We start from the raw sequence: 20385 nt of genomic DNA, 5'->3' as shown, positions 1-20385 counted from the left end.
GGGGAGAGCTACTGCTGCCATGATCTTCATGCCAGGTGGGAGCTACTCTTATGTCATCCCTCCTAAGCCTTCTCACACCTGTACTGGGGGAGGGGCGGTCCTATCTGCATTAAGCCAATAAATAAATTAGATATACGATAGATAGATAGGCAGGTAGGTAGGTAGGTACATAGGTAGATAGATAGATAGATAGATAGATAGATAGATAGATAGATAGATAGATACATAGATAGATAGATAGATAGGAAGGCAGGCAGACAGACAGGCAGGCAGACAGACAGACAGACAGACAGACAGATAGGACATAAACACACACATGCATGCATGCATATATGCCATGGGGCTAGCCAACCATATAGGAGAACAAAAAAGGGGGGGGGAGGAAAATGAGACCTTAAAGTCTGAACGAAGTTCTCACTGCTAACTCACCACTCCTGAAGTCGCCCCGGCTCGGGTTCTTGAATGATTTCCATTCATGACCCTTTTTGCCCAGAATATTTTTATTCAACCCAGACTATGAAAGCATGTAACAAAATGTCAGGACCAGAGAGATGGCTCAGTGGTTAAGCATGCTGGCTACTCTTCAGAGGGTCTACACTTAATTCCCTGCATTCTTATGGTAGTTTATTCACAACTGTCTGCAACTCCAGTTCCAGTGATCCTTCAGGCATCTGTGGGTACTATATGCACATGTCACTAGGACACCTGTGTCACATCTTGACTGGAAGACCAGTCTTGTGGCATGGAACACCCATCACAGGGTTAGGTTAGCTCATTAAGGATACTTTTCCCCCTCAGCATCCTGCATAGAACCTTCTGGCACTCTGAAATCTAGTCAATAGAGACTCAGCTCTTTTCAGTCCATTCCAGCTTGATTTCTTTATGCCCTACAACCCAAATGTCAACAGGGATTTTTAAACAATTAAACCTTCTAACACAGTGTGATCCAAAGATATACCCGCCTGATGAGGAGCGAGGTCGGAAAATATCTAAAGCCTTTACTATTTTTCAGTTTTAAAACTTCATCGATATTTGCAGTTCTGTATTCAAACCAGGACGTTTCTGTGACAGTAGGAAACTGCTCGTGCGCAGTAAAAACCCTGCAAACTCATAACACACAAAAGTCTCCAATCTGTGCAGAGGTGTTTCGGGCGGTGTGCGTGATGCCACACACAGAGCAGAATGTCTATGTATGCCCAGAACCAAAGCTGCAGAGAAGTCATATGATGTGGCACCATCAAGCCAGAAACACCTGGGATCCATTATGCATTTGATTTTTAATTAAATGTTGGACTGTGTCCATTCAGAAACCTTTGGCAGTTGCCAGAATTTTCACAACCCCTACATTCAGTTATGGGCTCCCGTAACAGGATCACAATCCACCGTTTTAAAAGCTTCATCTTGAGAACCCCTTCAAGGTACCTGATAAGGACTGGGAAGACTTTGCCATTTTCCCCACCCTCTCTCCAACCATTAGCAACATCTGCTCTGTTGATCAGCCATGTCTGTCGACCCTACCGGGCAATCCGAAGGCCCCAGGAAATTCAAGGAATTGGATTTGGAGGGGAAACTATAATAATCAATACCATTGTTTAAGGCCTTTGAGTACCTACCCCTGTGTGGCTATAAAAATTGGTCCTTTTCATGATGCCTGGGTCCGGAACAGAGAGAGGAATAAGATCATGTTTACTGTGCTCTTCTTGAGCTCAACCCCTCAAAAATCCTTGGACTTTGGTAGAAAATGTGATATAATTTTCAGGTTGTAAGAAAACAGGTGGAGTAGTATTCTGGGCCCACGAAACTGGCTTTCTCTTAGCTTTAGCTTGGTTTGCTTTTTAATCCATTTGTAAAATCAGAGCCTTCTCCCAGTGGAGGTCGGAACTTCAGGGCTACAGCTAGGGCTCATTAAGGACAGCCATAACTCTCTGGCCATTACATGGGCCCTGCACGAGGGAGCGTCATAGAAGCATGTCATCGGACATTAGCTCCCTCCTCACCATGCCCTAGCCCCTGGCCGCTTCGATGAGGCCCAGGCCTTATCTGTTATTTTAACCTTGTGTGGCCACTCCTATGAGCAAGGCTTGGCAGGGATGGTGTGGGGAGAGGTAATGTCAAACTGATGTACCACAGCAGAGGCAAAAGAAAGAAATGCACCTGTTGGTGGATGTCCTTTGAGATAAGCTCACAAAGGGTCCTCAGTCTTGGCAGGAGAGAGATCCTGTCTCCTTGGAAGCTGGGGGAGCGAGACGTGACAGGAATAACAAGGGAGGTGGTTATGGTGGTTTTTTTCCCCCTAGAACAAGGTACGGAGGGTGGTTTTCCGTTGCTGTGTGCCCCACCCCCCTCTTGTTTTCTGCCTTCATTAAATCTCATGACTACCCAAAGTCAGAGACCTAGAAAGTGCCATCACAGGATGCATCCCGGAGATGCTGGTCACAGGCCTGTGGCCTTGACAGGGGTGGTTGCCCTGCTTACCCTTCAGCATAGAAAGTCGGCCTTGGAATGGGATAATAGTGGGGGGGGCTGCTTTTCTGACCTTCTCTGTACCCCACCGGAGAGCTGGTTGAAAGGAGAGCTCAAATACACTTGCAGGGACTTAAGCCATTTGCAGAAAACCACTTCCAGCCTTGAGGGAGGTGTAGACGCCTCGCTGGTGCAAACCAGGGAGCATGGCAGAGAACATGGCAAGGGTAGCTAGACAAAATGGCCTCGTGAGTTCCTAAGTGTCTTCCTATCGGGTCCCCAAGGTCTCGGTGTCCATTGTGTCTCAGACCCCCAGCTCCAAGAGACACCTGACAAACTGTGTTTTCTGCCTCCACCCTCCTCCCCCGCCCTCCTCCCCACCTACCTCTACAACCCTCCCTGTTCCCTGACCCCGGAACCCTCCTCTCTCTCTACACGCACCCCTAAAGCTGCTCCTGCCCCCTGGGCTTTGAGGGACAGCGCTGTGAGATCAACGCAGATGACTGTGAGGATAACGACTGTGAAAACAGCGCCACCTGTGTAGACGGGATCAACAATTACGCGTGTGTGTGCCCGCCAAACTACACAGGTACAGCCATGGAGGGCAGTGCCCACGTTGGTGTGTTTTGGGGGTCAGGGGTACCACTAAGATGATGTGATTTTCTGATGAGGTCCTGGAAGGAGGACGGACCCCACCTCCTCTCTATATTGAGACTAAGATATGAAGACTATTAAGATACCAAGAGAGTCCTTCCCAATACCCTCCATCATCACCCCATCCCAAGTAAACCTCTAATTCCTCCCCCCACGTTGGAACACACTCTAGAGGCTCTCTCATCCGCCTGTGTGGTGCTTCCAGACACCCCCTTCCTTAAGAGCCCCACATGTTTGAGGCTGGGCAGAGAGATGTTTTCACTGTTGGTGTCTGGATCTGGAAATCTTCCTTCCAGACCCTCTCCCAGAAACTGGGAGTGCAAAACCGAACAAGACCCAGATCCTTCCCATAAGAGGCATAAAAAGGTCAGACCAAGAAACATGAGCTTCGGGGGTGGAGGAAGTCTGGGGTGGCCACACCAGAGTGCAGAACTTATCCCAGCTGGCGTGTGTATCCAGTAGGCTGCCATGGGAAGGAATCCTTAAGAATGCCTTCCCACCCACCTGCCACTGAAGCCTGATGCCTCTTTCCTATATCCGCGACCCCTCCAAAGTATAGTTACTTGTCCCCATTAGCTTGGGCAGCAAAATGTCACCAAGTGATTCAGGCAGCATTGTGATGAAGTCAACCTGAAGTAGCATGTCCCAGACTGCACCTCCATGAACTCTTCGAAAGGTCAGCCCAAAAAAAGTCATGACTAGGAAACCTGGAGAAACGCCGGATACAGGAATAACCCTCTTCCTGGGGCTGGGAACCGAACTGCTACTGTAGAGGTGCGAACACTCCTGCTTTAAAGAATGTTTGTTTGTGCTCGCTCCCAATACTCGATCTCTTCTTACCCCACCCCACAGCACGGTTACAGACCTAGACATAGGTCATTTGGGGGTCCAAACCTAAGGTGGGGAGAACTGCGATGCTTCTCTTAGGGGCTCCATGCCATAGCCCATAGGGCACCCACTCATCTGTGAAGTGGGGCAGGGGATGAGAGGTGCTCGGGGGTCTCTGGAAGCTGTTGTCACACCTGCAGAGGAGGAAGGGCAAAAACCCCCTTTGTCCCCTCAGAGACTTTGCTGCTAAACAGAGAAACCCTGTCTCACAATAACAAAAACAAAAAGAATACACTGGATACCAAGATAGACTCACAAACCACAATGCCAGCAGCTAAGGAGAAGGTAAAGAGGCTCCAATGGCCTCTGCGGCAGAGACAGACTTAACAAATTTCCAGCTTGCAGATGGGCATTTATGTGGGCAGCCAAGATGAACCCTGTGCCCCATAGGGTCCCGCCTGGTATCTGCAGATCACTAGGTTATCCTGCAGACGTGTTTCAGTTTCCCCCAGAGGGGAAGGATCAGGAGGGGACAGTTTCTCTCTCTCCAAACACACCCTCACCCTACACAGATGCTTGTCTATTCCTCTGAGTTTCAGCGGGGGACTAGGAAAAGGAGGAGGTCCCCCAAAAACACAGTGCCTCTCCCTGAGCAAATGCACAGAGGTGAAGTTCAGGTCCAAATCAGGGCAGGGCAGAGGTGAGCCAGACCTCACCACAGCAGAGACCAGCCTCCTTCACACTTCCTGTCCTGCTCAGCCTCCTATTCACTCCTGACCCCAAGCCTCTACCCTTCTGGAAAGAGCATCCATAGTTGAGCCTTTTTCCTCTCTAGATCACCTGCTACTTGGCTTTCTCAAAATAAAATTCAGGCTCAGCAGTTAAAAGCACCGTCGGCTCTTTCAGAAGACCTGGGTTCGAGTCCCAGCACCGACATGGGCACTCACATTGTAACTCCAGTCCTGGGAGATCTGATGCCCTATACTGACCAACCTCTCTGGATACCAGACATACATCCAGACAAAACACTTATACACATAAAAATAAAAGCAAGTAAAATTTTTTTCAGGAAAAATCAAGTAAAATCCTTGCTTTAAACTCACTCACTGCTCCATGACACAGCCCTGTCCACCTCCCCCTCTTTCTACGTTGCTCAATATAGATTTATTGGGTTTATCCACAAGCTTTATCCCTTGGTATTTATGACACATGAGGCGTCTTTTGCAGCACCGTGAACTTCAAAGGTGGTATATCCAGAGATCAGAGCCGCAAGTTCCTTTCTTTCCTTCTCACAAGCATGCAAGGGGCTTTCTTGCCTGTAGCAGATCCAGTGTGCCTGGCCTGTTTCCTCTCCGGGAAGCTTCCCCGGCCTCCTCAGCAGGGTTGTAGATCACCGTCTACGTTCACAGTTTACCGTCAAGGTTGCATTTGCAGTGAGAGGGTAGAGCTGGTCACCGCTGTGTTCCCAGCACAGGTACAGTGTGGCTGATACTCAATACACAGGTAGTGAATAGCCAGGGTCTGGCCTGTGCTTCAGCCGCGACAACTCCAGGAAAGCCAAGAGACGGTGCTGGCTATCCAGCAGAGACCCCCCAAGGACCTTCTCATTGTCTCTCTAGGGAAACTGAGGCAGGAGTCTGGTAGAAAGGCTAGAATGTAGGGTTCCTGGCATCCATGACTTAAGACCTCAGGTGGGTGAGATCTAACCCTTCAGCCTTGGTGATGCCCAGTAACTCCCTGATACCTTATTTCTCTTCCCTACGACCTCCAGGGGAGCTGTGTGACGAGGTGATTGACTATTGTGTGCCCGAGATGAACCTCTGTCAGCACGAGGCTAAGTGCATCTCTCTGGACAAAGGATTCAGGTAAGGCCCGGCTTCGTGCTCTGGCAGAGAGCCCTGAGGACCCCTCCCTCCAACAGCCTGAGTTTGAGGCCCCGAGGCAGGTGGTGTCTGTCTCTCCCAGGACAACCAGCCACCTGACCTCCCCTCACCTGTCCTCGCTCACACGTGTACTCATCTCCGACCCAGGACCACGCATATCTCCCCCAAGTTGCCTTTATCTCTCCTAGTTTCTTCCTTTCTGTATTCTTCTGATGACAGAAAAAGATAAAGAGGTGAAAGCATCACCTCTTCCCCTCCCCTTCGCCCTCCCATCCTCTTTTCCCGTCTTCTCTTCTCTTTCTTAGCACGTCTCTCCTTTCCAGAGCTGAGATGAGGCATCCACAGAAGGAACCATTAGAGGTAGCTCCACCATCCTAAGGGTGTCTGGTCACCTTCCCAACGTGTAGCCTTCCTGGTGGCCCAGAAGCCACCTTTGCTAGACTGTGGCAGCCGTGGGAGGGAGGAGGTGGGACCAGGAGTCCTGACTCAGTTGGGTCTCCCCCATCTCCAGCAGCAAAGCCAGCTAGCATCAGGGGAACACATGAGCAATTTCCAGTTAGGAGGAGGCAGACTAGGCACACCCTGTTCTCGAGCCTGAGTGTATTTTGTCATATGTTGTCTCTTTTTCTTTCTCTGTGTGTGCATACGTGTGAGTGAACACTCTCAGCAGCATGGCGTGTGCGTGGGCCACAGGTTGATGGGGATTGTTGGCAGAGGACGTCTCACTGAGCCTGATATTTGCGACACCATGGCTGGCTTTTATGTGGGTTCTGTGGGGGGAATGTTCTGGCTTTTATGTGGGGGGAATCTAAACATGGGTCCTCGGACTCACGCAGCGAGCGTCTTACCCACTGAGCCACATCTCCCAATCTGCATTGTCCTTTTCTGCGAGGACATCATAGACTCATTGCTCATCTCTAAGGGAATTGCTTTAAGAGGTGTGAGGCCCATGGTTTTGCCAAGATAAAGATAAACCACAGCTTCCATGTGTGCCACCCCATTCACATCTGGCTGTCTGTTCATCCCTCTCTGAGAGGCTAGGCAGGAGTTTCAGGAGGTGGGGCTAACCCAGTACAACTCCCAGACTCCCACCACCCCAGGGCCCAACATCAGTTGAAAGCTTCTATTTGCTAAATATGAGGCTTTATACTGCCGAGTGGACAAAACTGTGTGACGTACAAACTGGAAAGAAGACATGTGTAAAATGCATACTCAGATCCAGAGCAGAGAGCTTCCGGTGTACAGGGAGGGAAACAGTGGGAGGTGGCTAGTTAGAATGGGGAGATAAATATTCAAGAGCAATTAAACAGACAACAAACCTAGATCTCACCGGCTTTGAAACTGGCCGGGGTGGGCATGGACCCAGGGAGTTAGAGCTGCCAGGTTTTCCCATCCTCTGACGCTTGTTTGGAAAACCTCACCCTGGACTATAATCAAGGGTTGTCCCTTACGTCTGGGACAATATAGGAAAGAAAGGCACCAGCCAAGCTTTCCTTGAGTCATCTTATGTATATGTCCTGTCTCCCAGGAGAGTGTCTCAGAAAGTCTGGAAGCCAACCCATGACAGTGTTTATAATCAAATATATTTAAAACAATAATCTATTCTCCCAGCGAGGCATTTTATGATTGGGTCCCCCTCTGCTCCCATCATCAAACACCTGATGTTCCACAGCCTCGAGGGACACTAATGAGAAGCAGTGATACAGTCAGGGTGACCTTTGCTTATCCTTGGAGACGCTTTAATGAGGTCTCTGTGTTAGGCAGATCTTCTCAGAGGCCCTGGAAATAATATCGCCGAGATCTCATTGACTTGCGTACATTGAAAACTCCGTGCAGTGCCTGGTCTCATGAGGACTTCAAGCTTTCACTGGAAAAACTGGGGGCCTCCCAGTCCATACCCAGTGACACACACCCATCTGCCAGGCAACCAAGAGAGAGAAGGATTTGCAAGTCAGTCCAGGTCTGGCTGATTCCTCAGCTAAATCCATACACTCCAGGTGTCCTTGGCCCATGCTCACTAGATCCAACACAGGTTTTACACATCGTCAACATGGAAGATACATCAAAATGTTTGAAAGCAGAAAGAATTGAAGTGGTACTACCTGCTGCCTCTGGAATCTGAGAAGTGTTGTAGAGACCCTGGTCCTGAAACCAACATCTCAGGGAAATGTGTGAAGAATATAGTGCCAGATACTGCCCAGGCTCCCTGAGTCAGGGACTCACTGTTTGCTTGCTTGCTTGCTGCTTGCTTGCTGCTTGCTTGCTTGCTTGAAAGCAGTTTCACGGTATAACCCTGACAGTCCTGGAGCTCACTCTGTAGACCTAGTGTGTCCTAGGGCTCGGATCAGCCTGATGGAATTAAAGGTGTGTGCCACCACCACCAGGCTACATTTTTATTTTCTTTTTTAAATAGCAAAATCTTTAGGTGTTTCCTTGGCTCATTAATGCCCGAGAAGAAGGCCATGCTGATAGAATTCTGTAGACACTTCCGCCTTCAGGTCTCCACCACTGAGTTTGGAAGAGAGGGTTGCCTTGAAGTTCATGCTTTAAAAGGTTGATTTTTTTTTTTTTTTAATCCTGTTAAATGTTGGATGTGGAGGCACATGGGAGAAGGTCAGTTAATTTCACGTGCTCTCCAGAGCTCTTTTGGATGCAGGTAATGCCTCATCCTCAGATGCCCGCCAAGGCTGGGGTGTTTAGTTTCATCATATTAATATATTTTTAGCTCATTTACAAAACAACTGGCTTCCTTTCGACAGCCTCATGCATTCACACCCATCACTGTGCCCTGATCATATTTGCCCTTCCTCCCTCCTCTACCCTCCACCAGGCTCAGTTTTACCAGCAGCTGAAGTGTTGAAATGATGCATATCCCCATGTCTCAGCTTTCTAGTTTGTTCCTTTAGGAAAATGGCTGACATTATAGTGGTAGAAATTTCTTTAAATTTTTTAAAGATTTATTTTTATCCTATGCATGCATATATAAGTACACATACTATATAGAGATATATATGTACATACATATATATTCTGATGGAACTGTTTCTACAAGGCCACTATGTCTCTTCAGAATCTTCCCTAGCTGTCCTGCCTAGCTCTGGTATGATGCTGGGGTTCTACCTGACTCTATCTACAGTGATGGAGGGATGAGGAGTGTCTCTCTAGTCTCTCTAGTTTGTTTGTTTGGTTTGTTTGGCTGGTTGGTTGGTTGGTTGGGTGGGTGGGTGGTTGGTTGGTAGGTAGGTTGGTAGGTTGGTTGGTTGGGTGGGTGGTTGGTTGGTAGGTAGGTTGGTAGGTAGGTAGGTTGGTTGGTTGGTAGGTAGGTAGGTTAGGTTTGTTGGTAGGTAGGTAGGTAGGTAGGTAGGTAGGTAGGTAGGTAGGTAGGTAGGTTGGTTGGTAGGTGGGTAGGTTAGGTTTGTTGGTTGGTTGGTTGGGTGGGTGGGTGGGTGGTTGGTAGGTAGGTAAGTAGGTAGGTTGGTTGGTAGGTAGGTAGGTAGGTTGGTAGGTAGGTAGGTAGGTTGGTAGGTGGGTAGGTTAGGTTTGTTGGTTGGTTGGTTGGGTGGGTGGGTGGGTGGGTGGGTGGGTGGTTGGTTGGTAGGTAGGTAGGTAGGTAGGTAGGTTGGTAGGTAGGTAGGTTAGGTTTGTTGGTTGGTTGGTTGGGTTTTTTTCCCTCAGAGTCAGGTTCTGAGGATGCAAGCTAAGAATTCAGAGCTCTTGCTTGCCCTGAACTCTAGGCCTATGCCCTCTCGCCCTTGGGCTTAGATCGACGGCATTTTAACTTTTACTCTGCCCAGAAGAATTGAGCTGATGGACCAGAGAGGTCCACAAGCTTTGCAAGAGGGAGAAAGGCCAGTGAACACTGCTTTGATGTGTGTTTGTAAGGGTGCCTTAGCTCTGGGCACTCTCAGCCCTGTTTCTATGCAGGGATTTCTGTTTTGTGTTACCTCAGATAAATGAGCCACAGGCTCATGTTCTGTCCACATATAGCCTTAGTTTTGGTGATAGCCAAGTATGGTAGGGCTGTGAACACCCTGCTCTCTGGGGAGGACTGGACCAGTAGCTGCTTCTTTCCTGTCCTCTGGGAAATAGGAGCTTGTCACCACAAGCAGTAAAACAAAGGCGAAGGTAGCACCGACACCATCTTTCCCTTCACCTTCATTGTCATTATTATCTGGATATTGCACTGTGTGACTTCACACGACGTCCACCGCACTCCAGAGTCGTGCATTTTGTTGAGGACCTGTGGTTCTGAGAGAATGTACAAGAAAGAGAAGCCGCAAGTGGCCAGTACACCTAGAATAGCCTGTGACACCGTAAGTGTACCTGTTATTCATGTCGCTCCATGAGGCTTTGGCGAGCTAGCTTGAGAGCTTTCAGAGTGCTGCTTTGGAGAGAGCCCTCTCCACTGCAGACCACTACAATACACTGAGATGGTCCTTGAAGGTGCTCAGCTGGGCGTCTGTCACTAAGGATGCCCGGAATGTCAACTCAAGGTCGAAGGAACCATATCTGACCCAAACGCTATACCATTCATCCCACGCTCCCCGCCTGGTTCTGAAAACAGAACTTGTCCCATCCCCCACGTGCAGCAACCAGACCATCCTTGACTCTGGGAGCAAAGGCCATGCGTGGACCATAAGTGGAACCCAGTAGCAAAGGGCGACCTGGTGAACCCTTAAGGAACTAGAAAGAGAGGTTTGACAAGGGAACGCGCAAGATCTCCTGCAAGCAAGATGGCAGGCCCCGAGCTAGCTTCTCTCTGCCTGTGTTCCAGGTGCGAATGTGTCCCCGGCTACAGTGGAAAGCTGTGCGAGACAGACAACGATGACTGCGTAGCTCACAAGTGTCGCCATGGAGCCCAGTGTGTGGACGCGGTCAACGGCTACACGTGCATCTGCCCACAGGGCTTCAGGTATGACAGAGGAGCACCTCAGAAGGAAGGCAGCATGGTCTAGATGGAAGGACCAGGCAGGGTTGCCAGCCTCCCTGCAGTTAGCCAGGGCAACTCCACGCAGAAGCTGGACTTGAGTCCAAGCTCACATGGTCACACGTGCACAATTCTACCCAGTGGAGGATGCCACAGTCTTGGAGTCTGGCTTGTGAGTGCTTGGAAGTCAAAAACATTGTGGCAGGTAAAAGTGTGAGAACGGACAGTGAAGCTCAGTGCTTAGCGTGCACATGAACCCCAGTTCAGTACCTAGCACCAAGAAATAAAAGGCGATGAAAAACATGGAAGTGACTCCATAGAACATCTGGGATCAGTGTCTGGAACTGGCACTAGAAGAAAGAAAGGTCAAATAAGAGGCACTGGTCACTTGGTTAGGTGTCTGTGGGTATGTAGAAGTCACCTCGGTTCTAGTTCCCCCTCAACCTGGACTGGAAGGGTTAAGTATGGGGTTGCAGGAAACTGGGGGAGCAGAGGCAATACTTAAGGGCACTCGGACTGAAATCAGCACATGCTAGATACCATGAATATGAAATATGTGGATGACTTTGACATAGACTACAAGATAGTGAGCTAAGAAAGAGATGTGAGATTTCCCTAGCCCTCATCTGAACCTAAGGAGACAGTTTGACAATGTTAAGAATAGTCACAGGCTGGAGAGATGGCTCAGCAGTTAAGAGCACTAGCTGCTCTTCCAGAGGACCAGAGTTCAATTCCCAGTACACACATGGCAGTTCATAAAACTGTCTTTATCTCCAGTTTGAGGGGATCCGACACCCTCACAGACATACGTGCAGGTAAAACACCAATCCATGTTAAATTAAGATAAAATAAAAAGCCAGGTGGTGGTGACGCACACCGTATCAGCACTTGAGAGGCAGAGGCAGGTAGATCAAGGCTAACCTGGTCTATAAAGTGAGTTACAAGACAGCCAGGGTTATTATACAGACAAACCCCTATCTCAGGGGGAAAATGTCACATAGCGCTCATTGCTCTTACAGAGGACCCGAGTTACATTCATAGCACCCACATCAGGTAGCTCACAGCCACCTACATCTCCAACTCTGGAAGGGTCGAACCCCTCTGGCCTCTGTGGGCATAGGCACTCGAGTACACAGACGCACACACAGACGTGCACACACACATAATTCAAAATTATGTTTTAAATAAATCTTCAATAGAATATTCACACCCTCAGAGCTCTTCACCTCCTGCAGAATTTTAACCCCAACACCATCAACATCTCAACCCCCATCACCTCCAACCCCAACACCATCAACAACATCCCACCTCTAATCCCAACACCATTGACAATGCCCCCCCCCCATTCCCTCCCTGTAACACTGGCTCTGTGAACCAGCTTCTCCAGGTACCTCATTTGAAATGTCAGGCAGTGCTGGCCTTTCTGGCTGGCTCCTTTCACTGAGCACAGCGCTCTCAAAGTTTCTCCGTGTGGTTGTAGGTGTCAAAACTCCTTCCCTGGTAAGGCAGAATCTCCCTGCTGCCCCGCCATTCCATGTTCTGTTTATTCATTCAACTGTACTCTCCACGGACTCACCCCAATCCAAGCGGGCGACTCTGAAGACTTCACTCTATCTAATCTGATTCATTGTTTTGTTTTTTGTTGTTGTTGTTTTTTGTTTTTTTTAGTTTTTACGTGTATTTATTTATTGTGTACACACACACACACACACACACACACACACATATACACACACCATACTACACCACTCCACTCTTACAGAAATCAGTCCTCTCCTGTCATGGGTACCAGGAATCAGACTCAGGTCACCAGGATGAGCAGTAAGCACTTTCACCCACTGAGCTGAGCTGCCTGCACTGACTCATTGAGAGAGACAGACAGACGAACAGACAGACGGACAGACAGACACGTAAAGGACTTGCTCCAGTTAGAGGCAAGGTTGGAACTTCCCACTACGGCCCTCCTCCTTCTGGATAACTATGGGCGTCTCCCTCTCTCCAGTGGGCTCTTCTGTGAGCATCCTCCACCCATGGTTCTGCTACAGACCAGCCCCTGCGACCAGTACGAGTGCCAGAATGGGGCGCAGTGCATCGTGGTGCAGCAGGAACCCACTTGCCGCTGTCTCCCAGGCTTTGCCGGGCCCCGGTGTGAGAAGCTCATCACTGTGAATTTTGTGGGCAAGGACTCCTATGTGGAACTGGCCTCTGCCAAGGTCCGGCCCCAGGCCAACATCTCCCTGCAGGTATGTATGCTCTTCCCGCTCCCAACTTCCCACTGGAAGAAGTGTGTCTCCCTTGGAGTAAAGCTGGGGTTTCCTGTGTCTGTCTGCCTCTTTTCCCAGAATATCAGCTTTGCAGAAGCTGGGCTGGAGCAGTTCATAAGAAACTCCCTGGGCTGGGGAGATGGCTCAGTGGTTAAGAGCAGTGACTGTTCTTCCAGAGGTCCAGAGTTCAAATCCCAGCAGCCACATGGTGGCTGTCTGACAATGACTACAGTGTACTTATATATAATAAATAAAATCTTTTAAAAGGGAGGGAGGGAGGGAAGGAAGAAAGAGAAAGAAAGAATAGAATAGAATAGAATAGAATAGAATAGAATAGAATAGAATAGAATAGAATAGACATTCCCTGGTAAGTCTCAGTGAGCATCAGCTCCTCACTAACTCATCCATTCCTCAAAAATCACTCCTACAACTATCATTTTCTGGACAATGGGTGCCCGGTGCTATGTAAGGCCAAGCAGCCAGAATGACAGGGAAAGAGACACGGGTGCTGAAGGAACACTGAGAGGGACACGCTTCTGACCTATAGGGAGGAATCAGAGAAGGCTGTCCAGACGCAGGAAGAGCTAAGCCACATCCGAAGCCTATGTGGGTAGGTCTTTGCCTAAATTCTGGGGAGTAGGATAAGAGACTGGGGTGACCAAGCCAGAAAGGATATAGCTAAGATATGCATTTGTAAAGGCCCAGAGGAGCAAGCAAGCAGGACACATTCGGGGAGAGGGAATAAGTTTAGTATGAACCAAGTTGTTGTCTTAACTGTTTATCCCAGAGATCCAACTGGACGGGAGCTGGTCAACCAATAGCCCAGGGACTGTCGGATGCTGCTGGACACACACACACAGGGCTCTGTGACCCTAGCTGGGTGACTTAGTCTGGAGAGTCTGCAATTATTCAGTGCCTGTAATTACTCCGTAATTATCTTGAGCGCCAATACACAGCAGGCCGTGCTCCTGACCATGGGGCTGAAGAGCCACCAGAAGATCCTCTCTCTCCCTACAGAACCTGACCAGTGGGCGGGGCTGCACCGTAGGGCAGCACAGAGAGAAAGCCACCACCCTTCCTGCTCTCTTCCTTCACCCCTCCCCACCAGAACAGTCCCCAGTACTCCAGAAACCCAAATGGGATGGATGCACCTGTGCACATCCGGTCCTGTGGAGACTCACCCAGGAACCAGCCAACCATCAGGGCAGCGTCTATTAAAGCCTGGCTTCCAGCCTCAGCCGCACCTACAATCCCCTGTAGAGCTTTCAAACTTACAATTGCTTAGTACTGACTTGCTCTGGGGTGACACCCAGACAATGGTATTGTTCAGATTCCCTCAAAGGGCTCTGAACCCATTGCTTGCTTCAGAGGGTACACTGAGGTGAGCTCTGGTCTTTAGCCCTTTTTTTTTTACAACTATTATTATATGTTTGATACTGTGAGACAGGGACTTCAAAGGAGGATTTAAAGATTGGTTTACTTATTTATCTTATATAAGTACACCGTCGCTGTCTTCAGACACACCAGAGGAGGGCATCAGATCCCATTACAGATGGTTGTGAGCCACCATGTGGTTGCTGGGATTTGAACTCAGGACCTCTGGAAGAGCAGCCAGTGCTTTTAACCACTGAGCCATCTCTCCAGCCCCAAAGAGGATTTAATGCAGATACTCTATGCAAGGGACTTGACATCCTTGAGAGGTCAGTGACCCTAGTGTCACAGCACATGGTACATGTTCAGCGCACACTTGTCGAAGCGATTTGCTCAGCTAGCATTCGCTGGACTGTAAACTTGAGTCTTGCCTTCTGGACTAGAACAGCCAGATGGAGCAAGAGAGGTGGATTTGAATTCTAATCGGGTCTAGGCTCCGAGGGTGCTGGGGGCGGGTCAGGCAAGGTTGGAGCTTGGGTAAATCCTAACCCACACACCCCGACTGTTCTCCCCAGGTGGCCACTGACAAGGACAACGGTATCCTTCTTTACAAGGGAGACAATGACCCCTTGGCACTGGAGCTGTACCAGGGCCATGTGAGGCTGGTGTATGACAGCCTGAACTCCCCTCCAACCACGGTGTACAGGTAAAGACCTCCCCCTCAGCCACAGAATCTGTTCCTCCAGAGCAGAGACCAGGTGACTCTGAGGCCTCCTGTCCCACACAGACACAGCTCAAGCACACACAGTGGCAGGTGGGAGGAAGATAGGTGCCACTGGAGGCAGGGGCGGGGGTGGGGGGGGAGAGAAAGGCAGGCCCATGTGGGAGATGACACCTCATTACCATAAGATAAATGGCCAGCTGGCTATGGTGCATGGAGCCAGGTGCTCCAATGGAGATGAGGCTGCTTAATGAGGTGCCCTTTTCAAAATGTCATCCTAATCTTTTATTAGTTTAAGAAAGAAAGCAGGGTGATTAGCATGCAATTCAAAGAGAGGGAATTCAAGAGCACCCAAGGAGCAGGACTATGCTTAAATGACTTTCAAACTGTTCTGAAAGACAAGTGCTTCCTAAACCTAAGTCTTTTGAAGTCGCCAGATAGGTTGGATAGCTTGCTATAGCTGTGACAAAACACCAGAGGCAGTCAACTTATAAAGAGGGAAGGTTTCTCTTGGCTCGGAAGTTCTAGAGATTTCAGTCCCTGGTCATTTGGCTTCGTCATGGTGGGAGGCATTGTATTAGAGCAAGCTGCTCGCTTCAAGGCAGCTGAAAAGCAAAGAGAGAAGAGGAGGCCGGGATCTCGTCATTCCCTTCAGGCTGTGCCCCTCAATAGGCAGAGCACTTCCCACATAGACTCTACTTCCTGAAGGTTCCTCCAACTCCCAGTAGCACCACGGACTCTGGACCAAGCCTTCCACACACAAGCTTTTAGGGAACCCCCGAGAAACCAGACTGCAGCATGTTATATGACATGACAGTTCCCTCATGTGTCACTGTAAGCCAACACAGCCTACCCACTACTCTCTCCAGCCTGACCCAAGTGCCACCTCACACAGACGGGCTCATTCACTCTAAATAAATGTTCCCTGATAATCAGCAAAGGACACAGTGAGTGCCCTCCAGAGTCAGAAACCCCATGATGCTCACGAGTTTCCAGTATTTAGACTGTCTTCATCTAAAATGCAAAGCTGAGAGGCCCAGGCCTCTGACTGTCCTCTAGTGAATACAGTTAAAACCCTTGGCTAAAGCCAGTGGCGTGAGCCGGTGATGGTAGCAAAGGCCTTTGATTCCAGAGCTCTGCATGCTGGGAAGCGTGTGCAGATCTCTGTGAGTTCAAGAACAGCAAGGGCTACCCTGCTTCAAATAAATAAATAGGGCCAGAGAGATGGCTCAGTGGTTAAGAGCACTGACTGCTCTTCCAGAGGACCTGAGTTCAACTCCCAGCAGCCACATGGTGGCTCACAATCATCTGTTATGGGATCTGATGCCCTCTTCTGGTGTGTCTGACGACAGTGACAGTGTAGTCATATACATAAAACTAAATAAACAGTCTGAGCTGGTTGGCAAAACTCAGTACACGGGTGTTTAACATGCATGCAGCCCCTGAATCCAGGCTTCATATCACAGGAACACATACACATACATGCTCACACACACACACACACACACACACATACACACACACACGGTAGGCTGGGAGATGGAAGCAAGGGAAGGAAGGAGGAATCAGTGATTCTCAGAGCAGTGTAGTCCCTGAAGTGACAATACCTAAGGTAAAAATACAGAAATACATGTTTTCCAGTCCTTACCCCAGGAGTAATGAGTCTGAAGCTACCAGGAAGAGGACAGCAAATCTGTGTTTAAAGAATGCTTCAGGTGACTCCCATACATGAGAGAGAGAGAGAGAGAGAGAGAGAGAGAGAGATTGAGAGAGAGATTGAGAGAAGGGGAGAGAGAGGGGATTGAGATAAGACCCTCCTGTGCCCCGCTGGCCTGAAACGCACTATGTAGACCTCGAACACCCAGAGATCTGTCTGCCTCTGGCATACTAGGATTAAAGGTTCATGGTGCGTACATTTCAGAAGCAGGGGTTTATGTGTGAGAGTCGAATCTTGAAGCGAGAAACTTGCCCGGGGAAGAGAGGACTAGTGTCAGGACTGCCGCCTAGACAAGATCCCCAACCAGAGCCGGGGAGAAACAGGGCCAGCCTCGGACAGCAAGACAGGGCAGACGGTCTCTTAACATCTTCATTTCTGAAACTGGTGACCTTGGACCAAGTGGGAAGGACAGGGAGCCGGGAGGCAGGACCAACGGCCGCCTGATTAACAGTCTGCCTGAGAGAAAGCCCTTGGTGTCATTTGGAGGGTTACAGGAGTATCTTCTCCCCCTCCCTGCCTCCTTCCTGCGGCATTGATGGGCATTTCCAGAGGTGCTGGTGAGTGTACTTGGCCAATGAGCCGTGACGTGAACAATACAGGATGGGTGGAGGAAAGGCGGGCTTCCAGAAGCAACTGAGCTTTGTCCAGAGCGAGGGGTCTTCTGGAAGTGCTGTGCTGAGTTGGGGACCAGGAAACCATTTCTCCCTCCTAGAGCTGACACCAGGGAGTGGTATGAATGCATTGAGTCCAGGAGGGAGACGGCCTGCCCCTGGAAAGAAGCATGTGATGGGTATCCGGGCAGATGACTTGTGTTCGCATGCATGCCAAGCCTCGTGGCAGAATATTACTACCCTTCAGCACATAAATCATAAGAGGCCAGAGGCCCCAGAAATCCTGCACGAAAGTGTTTTTATGGGATGGTTCATGTATGTTTATATGCATGTCATTCACAGCATTTAGAGATAATTTTAGAGAGAGATAGAGATAGAGATAGAGATAGAGAGAGAGAGAGAGAGAGAGAGAGAGAGAGAGAGAATGTGTGTCCTTTATAGAGACAAGGTTTCTCTGTGTAGCCCTGGCTATCCAGGACCTCACTCTGTAAATTGAATTTATAATTCTAGCTAGCCCATATAAAAGACACAATCCAGGTATTTTGTTTTCAAGTCATAAGCCTAGATTGACAGCTATCCTAACGCATGCTCTGACTATAAAGTTACTTGCTGTTCCTCCTGGCCACGTTGCCCGTGGTCTGTCGCCTCTCATGGCAACCTCCTCCACCACCTCAGGCTTCTTTCTCTCCCTCTACCTGCAAGCCCCTCCCTCTATCCTCAAGCCCCACCCCTCTCCCTCCACTGCCCAATCACAGGCTCTAGCCTTTTATGACCAGTTAGATTGGGGAACAAGGTTCACTCAGCATCCCCTAGTATTCGTGATGATCTGCTCATGGGGGGCGCGAGGCAACCACATCCTGAAAGCCAATATTTAGCTCCGGAATACAAGCAGTATCAGACCAAACCACTACACACTCTGGAGACCAGGCTGACCTCAGACTTGGAGATCCACCTGCCTCTGACTCCCAAGCTCTGGGACTAAAGTCATGTGCCGCCACCACCTGGCAAGCATATACAATATTTTGAGTAATGCATGTTTTGATCGCAAGCCATCACAGGTGGTCATGTGTGGAATGTCCCTCTTGGGACGTCATGTTAGCGCTCTTTGGGTTTTGTTTGTTTTTTGGAGTCTTTCCCATTTGGATTTTTAGGTAGAGGGACTTTCAATCTGTATCTATTGTCTCTTATTATTGCTGACCTACTTGGTAAACATGTATCATGTGTGAGGGACATGAGGTTAAGCATCCCACACACAGACAACACCCATGCTCACAGACAGTGGCTACACAGGCAGAATCTAACAGGCCTCCCTGGAGGCTCTCCAGCCTGCTGTGGGGACACTTCCAAAGAAGGAGTAGAAGTTCCTGCTTGGAAGATAAGGGAGGCCATTTCTATGGGACAGGACTGGGAGATGTGGGCGACACCCTCTGTGAATACCACGCTGGTAGGGACTGTAGTTCACGACTGGTACTCTGAGCTGACAGCAGCTGAAGGGACAGAAGGCCACTCCTCAGAGTCACTGCGGTGACTTCTTGCCACCAGGGAGGCTGTGTGAGCCTTGAATGAAAACCAAGCTGCCAAACCAAAGCTGACCCATCTGGAGAGTGGGCAGACAACAGATTTCTGTCCCCTGAGACTCCATGAGCTAGACCCATGAAGGAGGGAGCTGCCGGGACCCCTGCAGGCTTCATCCTTCTGGAGCAGCTGGATTCTAGGGCCTCCCTCTGCCTGTTGATTCTTTTCAGGCCCACAGTAGTCATAGAGGAAGTGAGGAAGCTTGTCAAGATTCTGCTGCAGGATGCAGGGGTCTCTCCTGCCCCAGGATAGGCCAAGGCCTTCAGTATGGAGACTTAGCATGAGACTTCTCTGCCCAGAGGGCCTGTGGGAAGGGCAGCTAACCAGAACTCCAGTAGGTGTTGTTGTGTGGTAGGAGCTATAGATTATAAAGGAAAAAACTGGACATTCAGGGTTGTGGGGGGTGGCATATCTTAGGTGTTTTTTAAGGTTTTAAGGTTCAGAACTCCGTGCACAAGTCAGTTCCACGTGGCAGGGCACGTACCCTGGCAGTTTGAATTGCCAGCATTACTGCCAAGGCCGTGGTTTCATTTGATCCTCAGCACAGGAAGGGTCGAACACCATTGTTCCTGTTTGAGGGTTGAGAAGCATGATTTCTCAAGAGGAATCCCAGGAGGGGAAGAGCTTGGCCTCAGACACAGGTCAGGGTTCCATTAAACCCACCCTCCCACTGTGTGGCGCGGGCTGTGGTACTAGGGTGCAGGAGTGCGGTCCTTAGGCTAGGGCTGCTCCCCTAAGGAAATCACAGGAACTCTTTGTTCCTGCAGGGCTCTGTCGCCACCTATTGGTCACTCTTGGCATCGGGGAGAAATGACCACCTGATAATCTGACCTACAGTCCCATAACTGGGGACATGAGCTTAAGTCCTGGCTCTTCCTGAAGCACCCTAATTTCCTGGGCAGTAAGTCTCTTGCTTCCAAACGAGGAAAGATGTGCCTCCTGCCTGTGGGCTTGTTACGGTTAAATGAAGATCCTGCCCATACACTATGGCCCGCCCACTGCCACTAGGAAAAGGGAAAAAAGAGCAGTTCCTGCTCTTGTAGAAGATGCTTTCGGTTCCCAGAAGCCATGTCATACAGCTCGCTGTACCTCCAGTTCTAGGAGATCCAATATCCTCTTCTGGCTTCCGGAAGCACCGGGCATGAAGTGGTTGGTACACATATGCACGCACATGCAGGCGCTCACATGCTCACAGACACAATGATGAAATGATAAGAAAACCCTAATGATCTCCCAGGAGCCCGATCTCCGGCACTTGGCATTTCAGCATGGTCAATTCTCTTATCGAAAGCAGAAGGGTTACGTTTGGCTTTTTTACTTTTACCGTCTTTGTTGTTGTTAACAGTACAGCTGTTTCCCCGCTGATATGAT

At 49.5% G+C, this 20385-nt stretch overlaps 1 protein-coding gene across 1 annotated transcript in view; it reads left to right on the top strand.

Moving 5' to 3' along the window:
- The window catches only part of SLIT3 (slit guidance ligand 3), a 570747-nt gene that overhangs the window by 537456 nt on the left and 12906 nt on the right, over window positions 1-20385 (top strand). Inside the window, exons 28-32 of the mRNA XM_080908093.1 lie at window positions 2913-3052; window positions 5717-5810; window positions 10603-10740; window positions 12758-12998; window positions 14966-15096. Of these exons, the coding sequence (XP_080764219.1) occupies window positions 2913-3052; window positions 5717-5810; window positions 10603-10740; window positions 12758-12998; window positions 14966-15096 (744 nt within the window). The remainder of the gene's footprint in view (window positions 1-2912; window positions 3053-5716; window positions 5811-10602; window positions 10741-12757; window positions 12999-14965; window positions 15097-20385) is intronic.

This window comes from Micromys minutus, assembly GCF_963924665.1.
Source record: "Micromys minutus genome assembly, chromosome: 31".
Taxonomy (NCBI): domain Eukaryota; kingdom Metazoa; phylum Chordata; class Mammalia; order Rodentia; family Muridae; genus Micromys; species Micromys minutus.
Note: the sequence above shows the minus strand (reverse complement) of the source record. Positions and strands in the feature narration are given on the sequence as shown.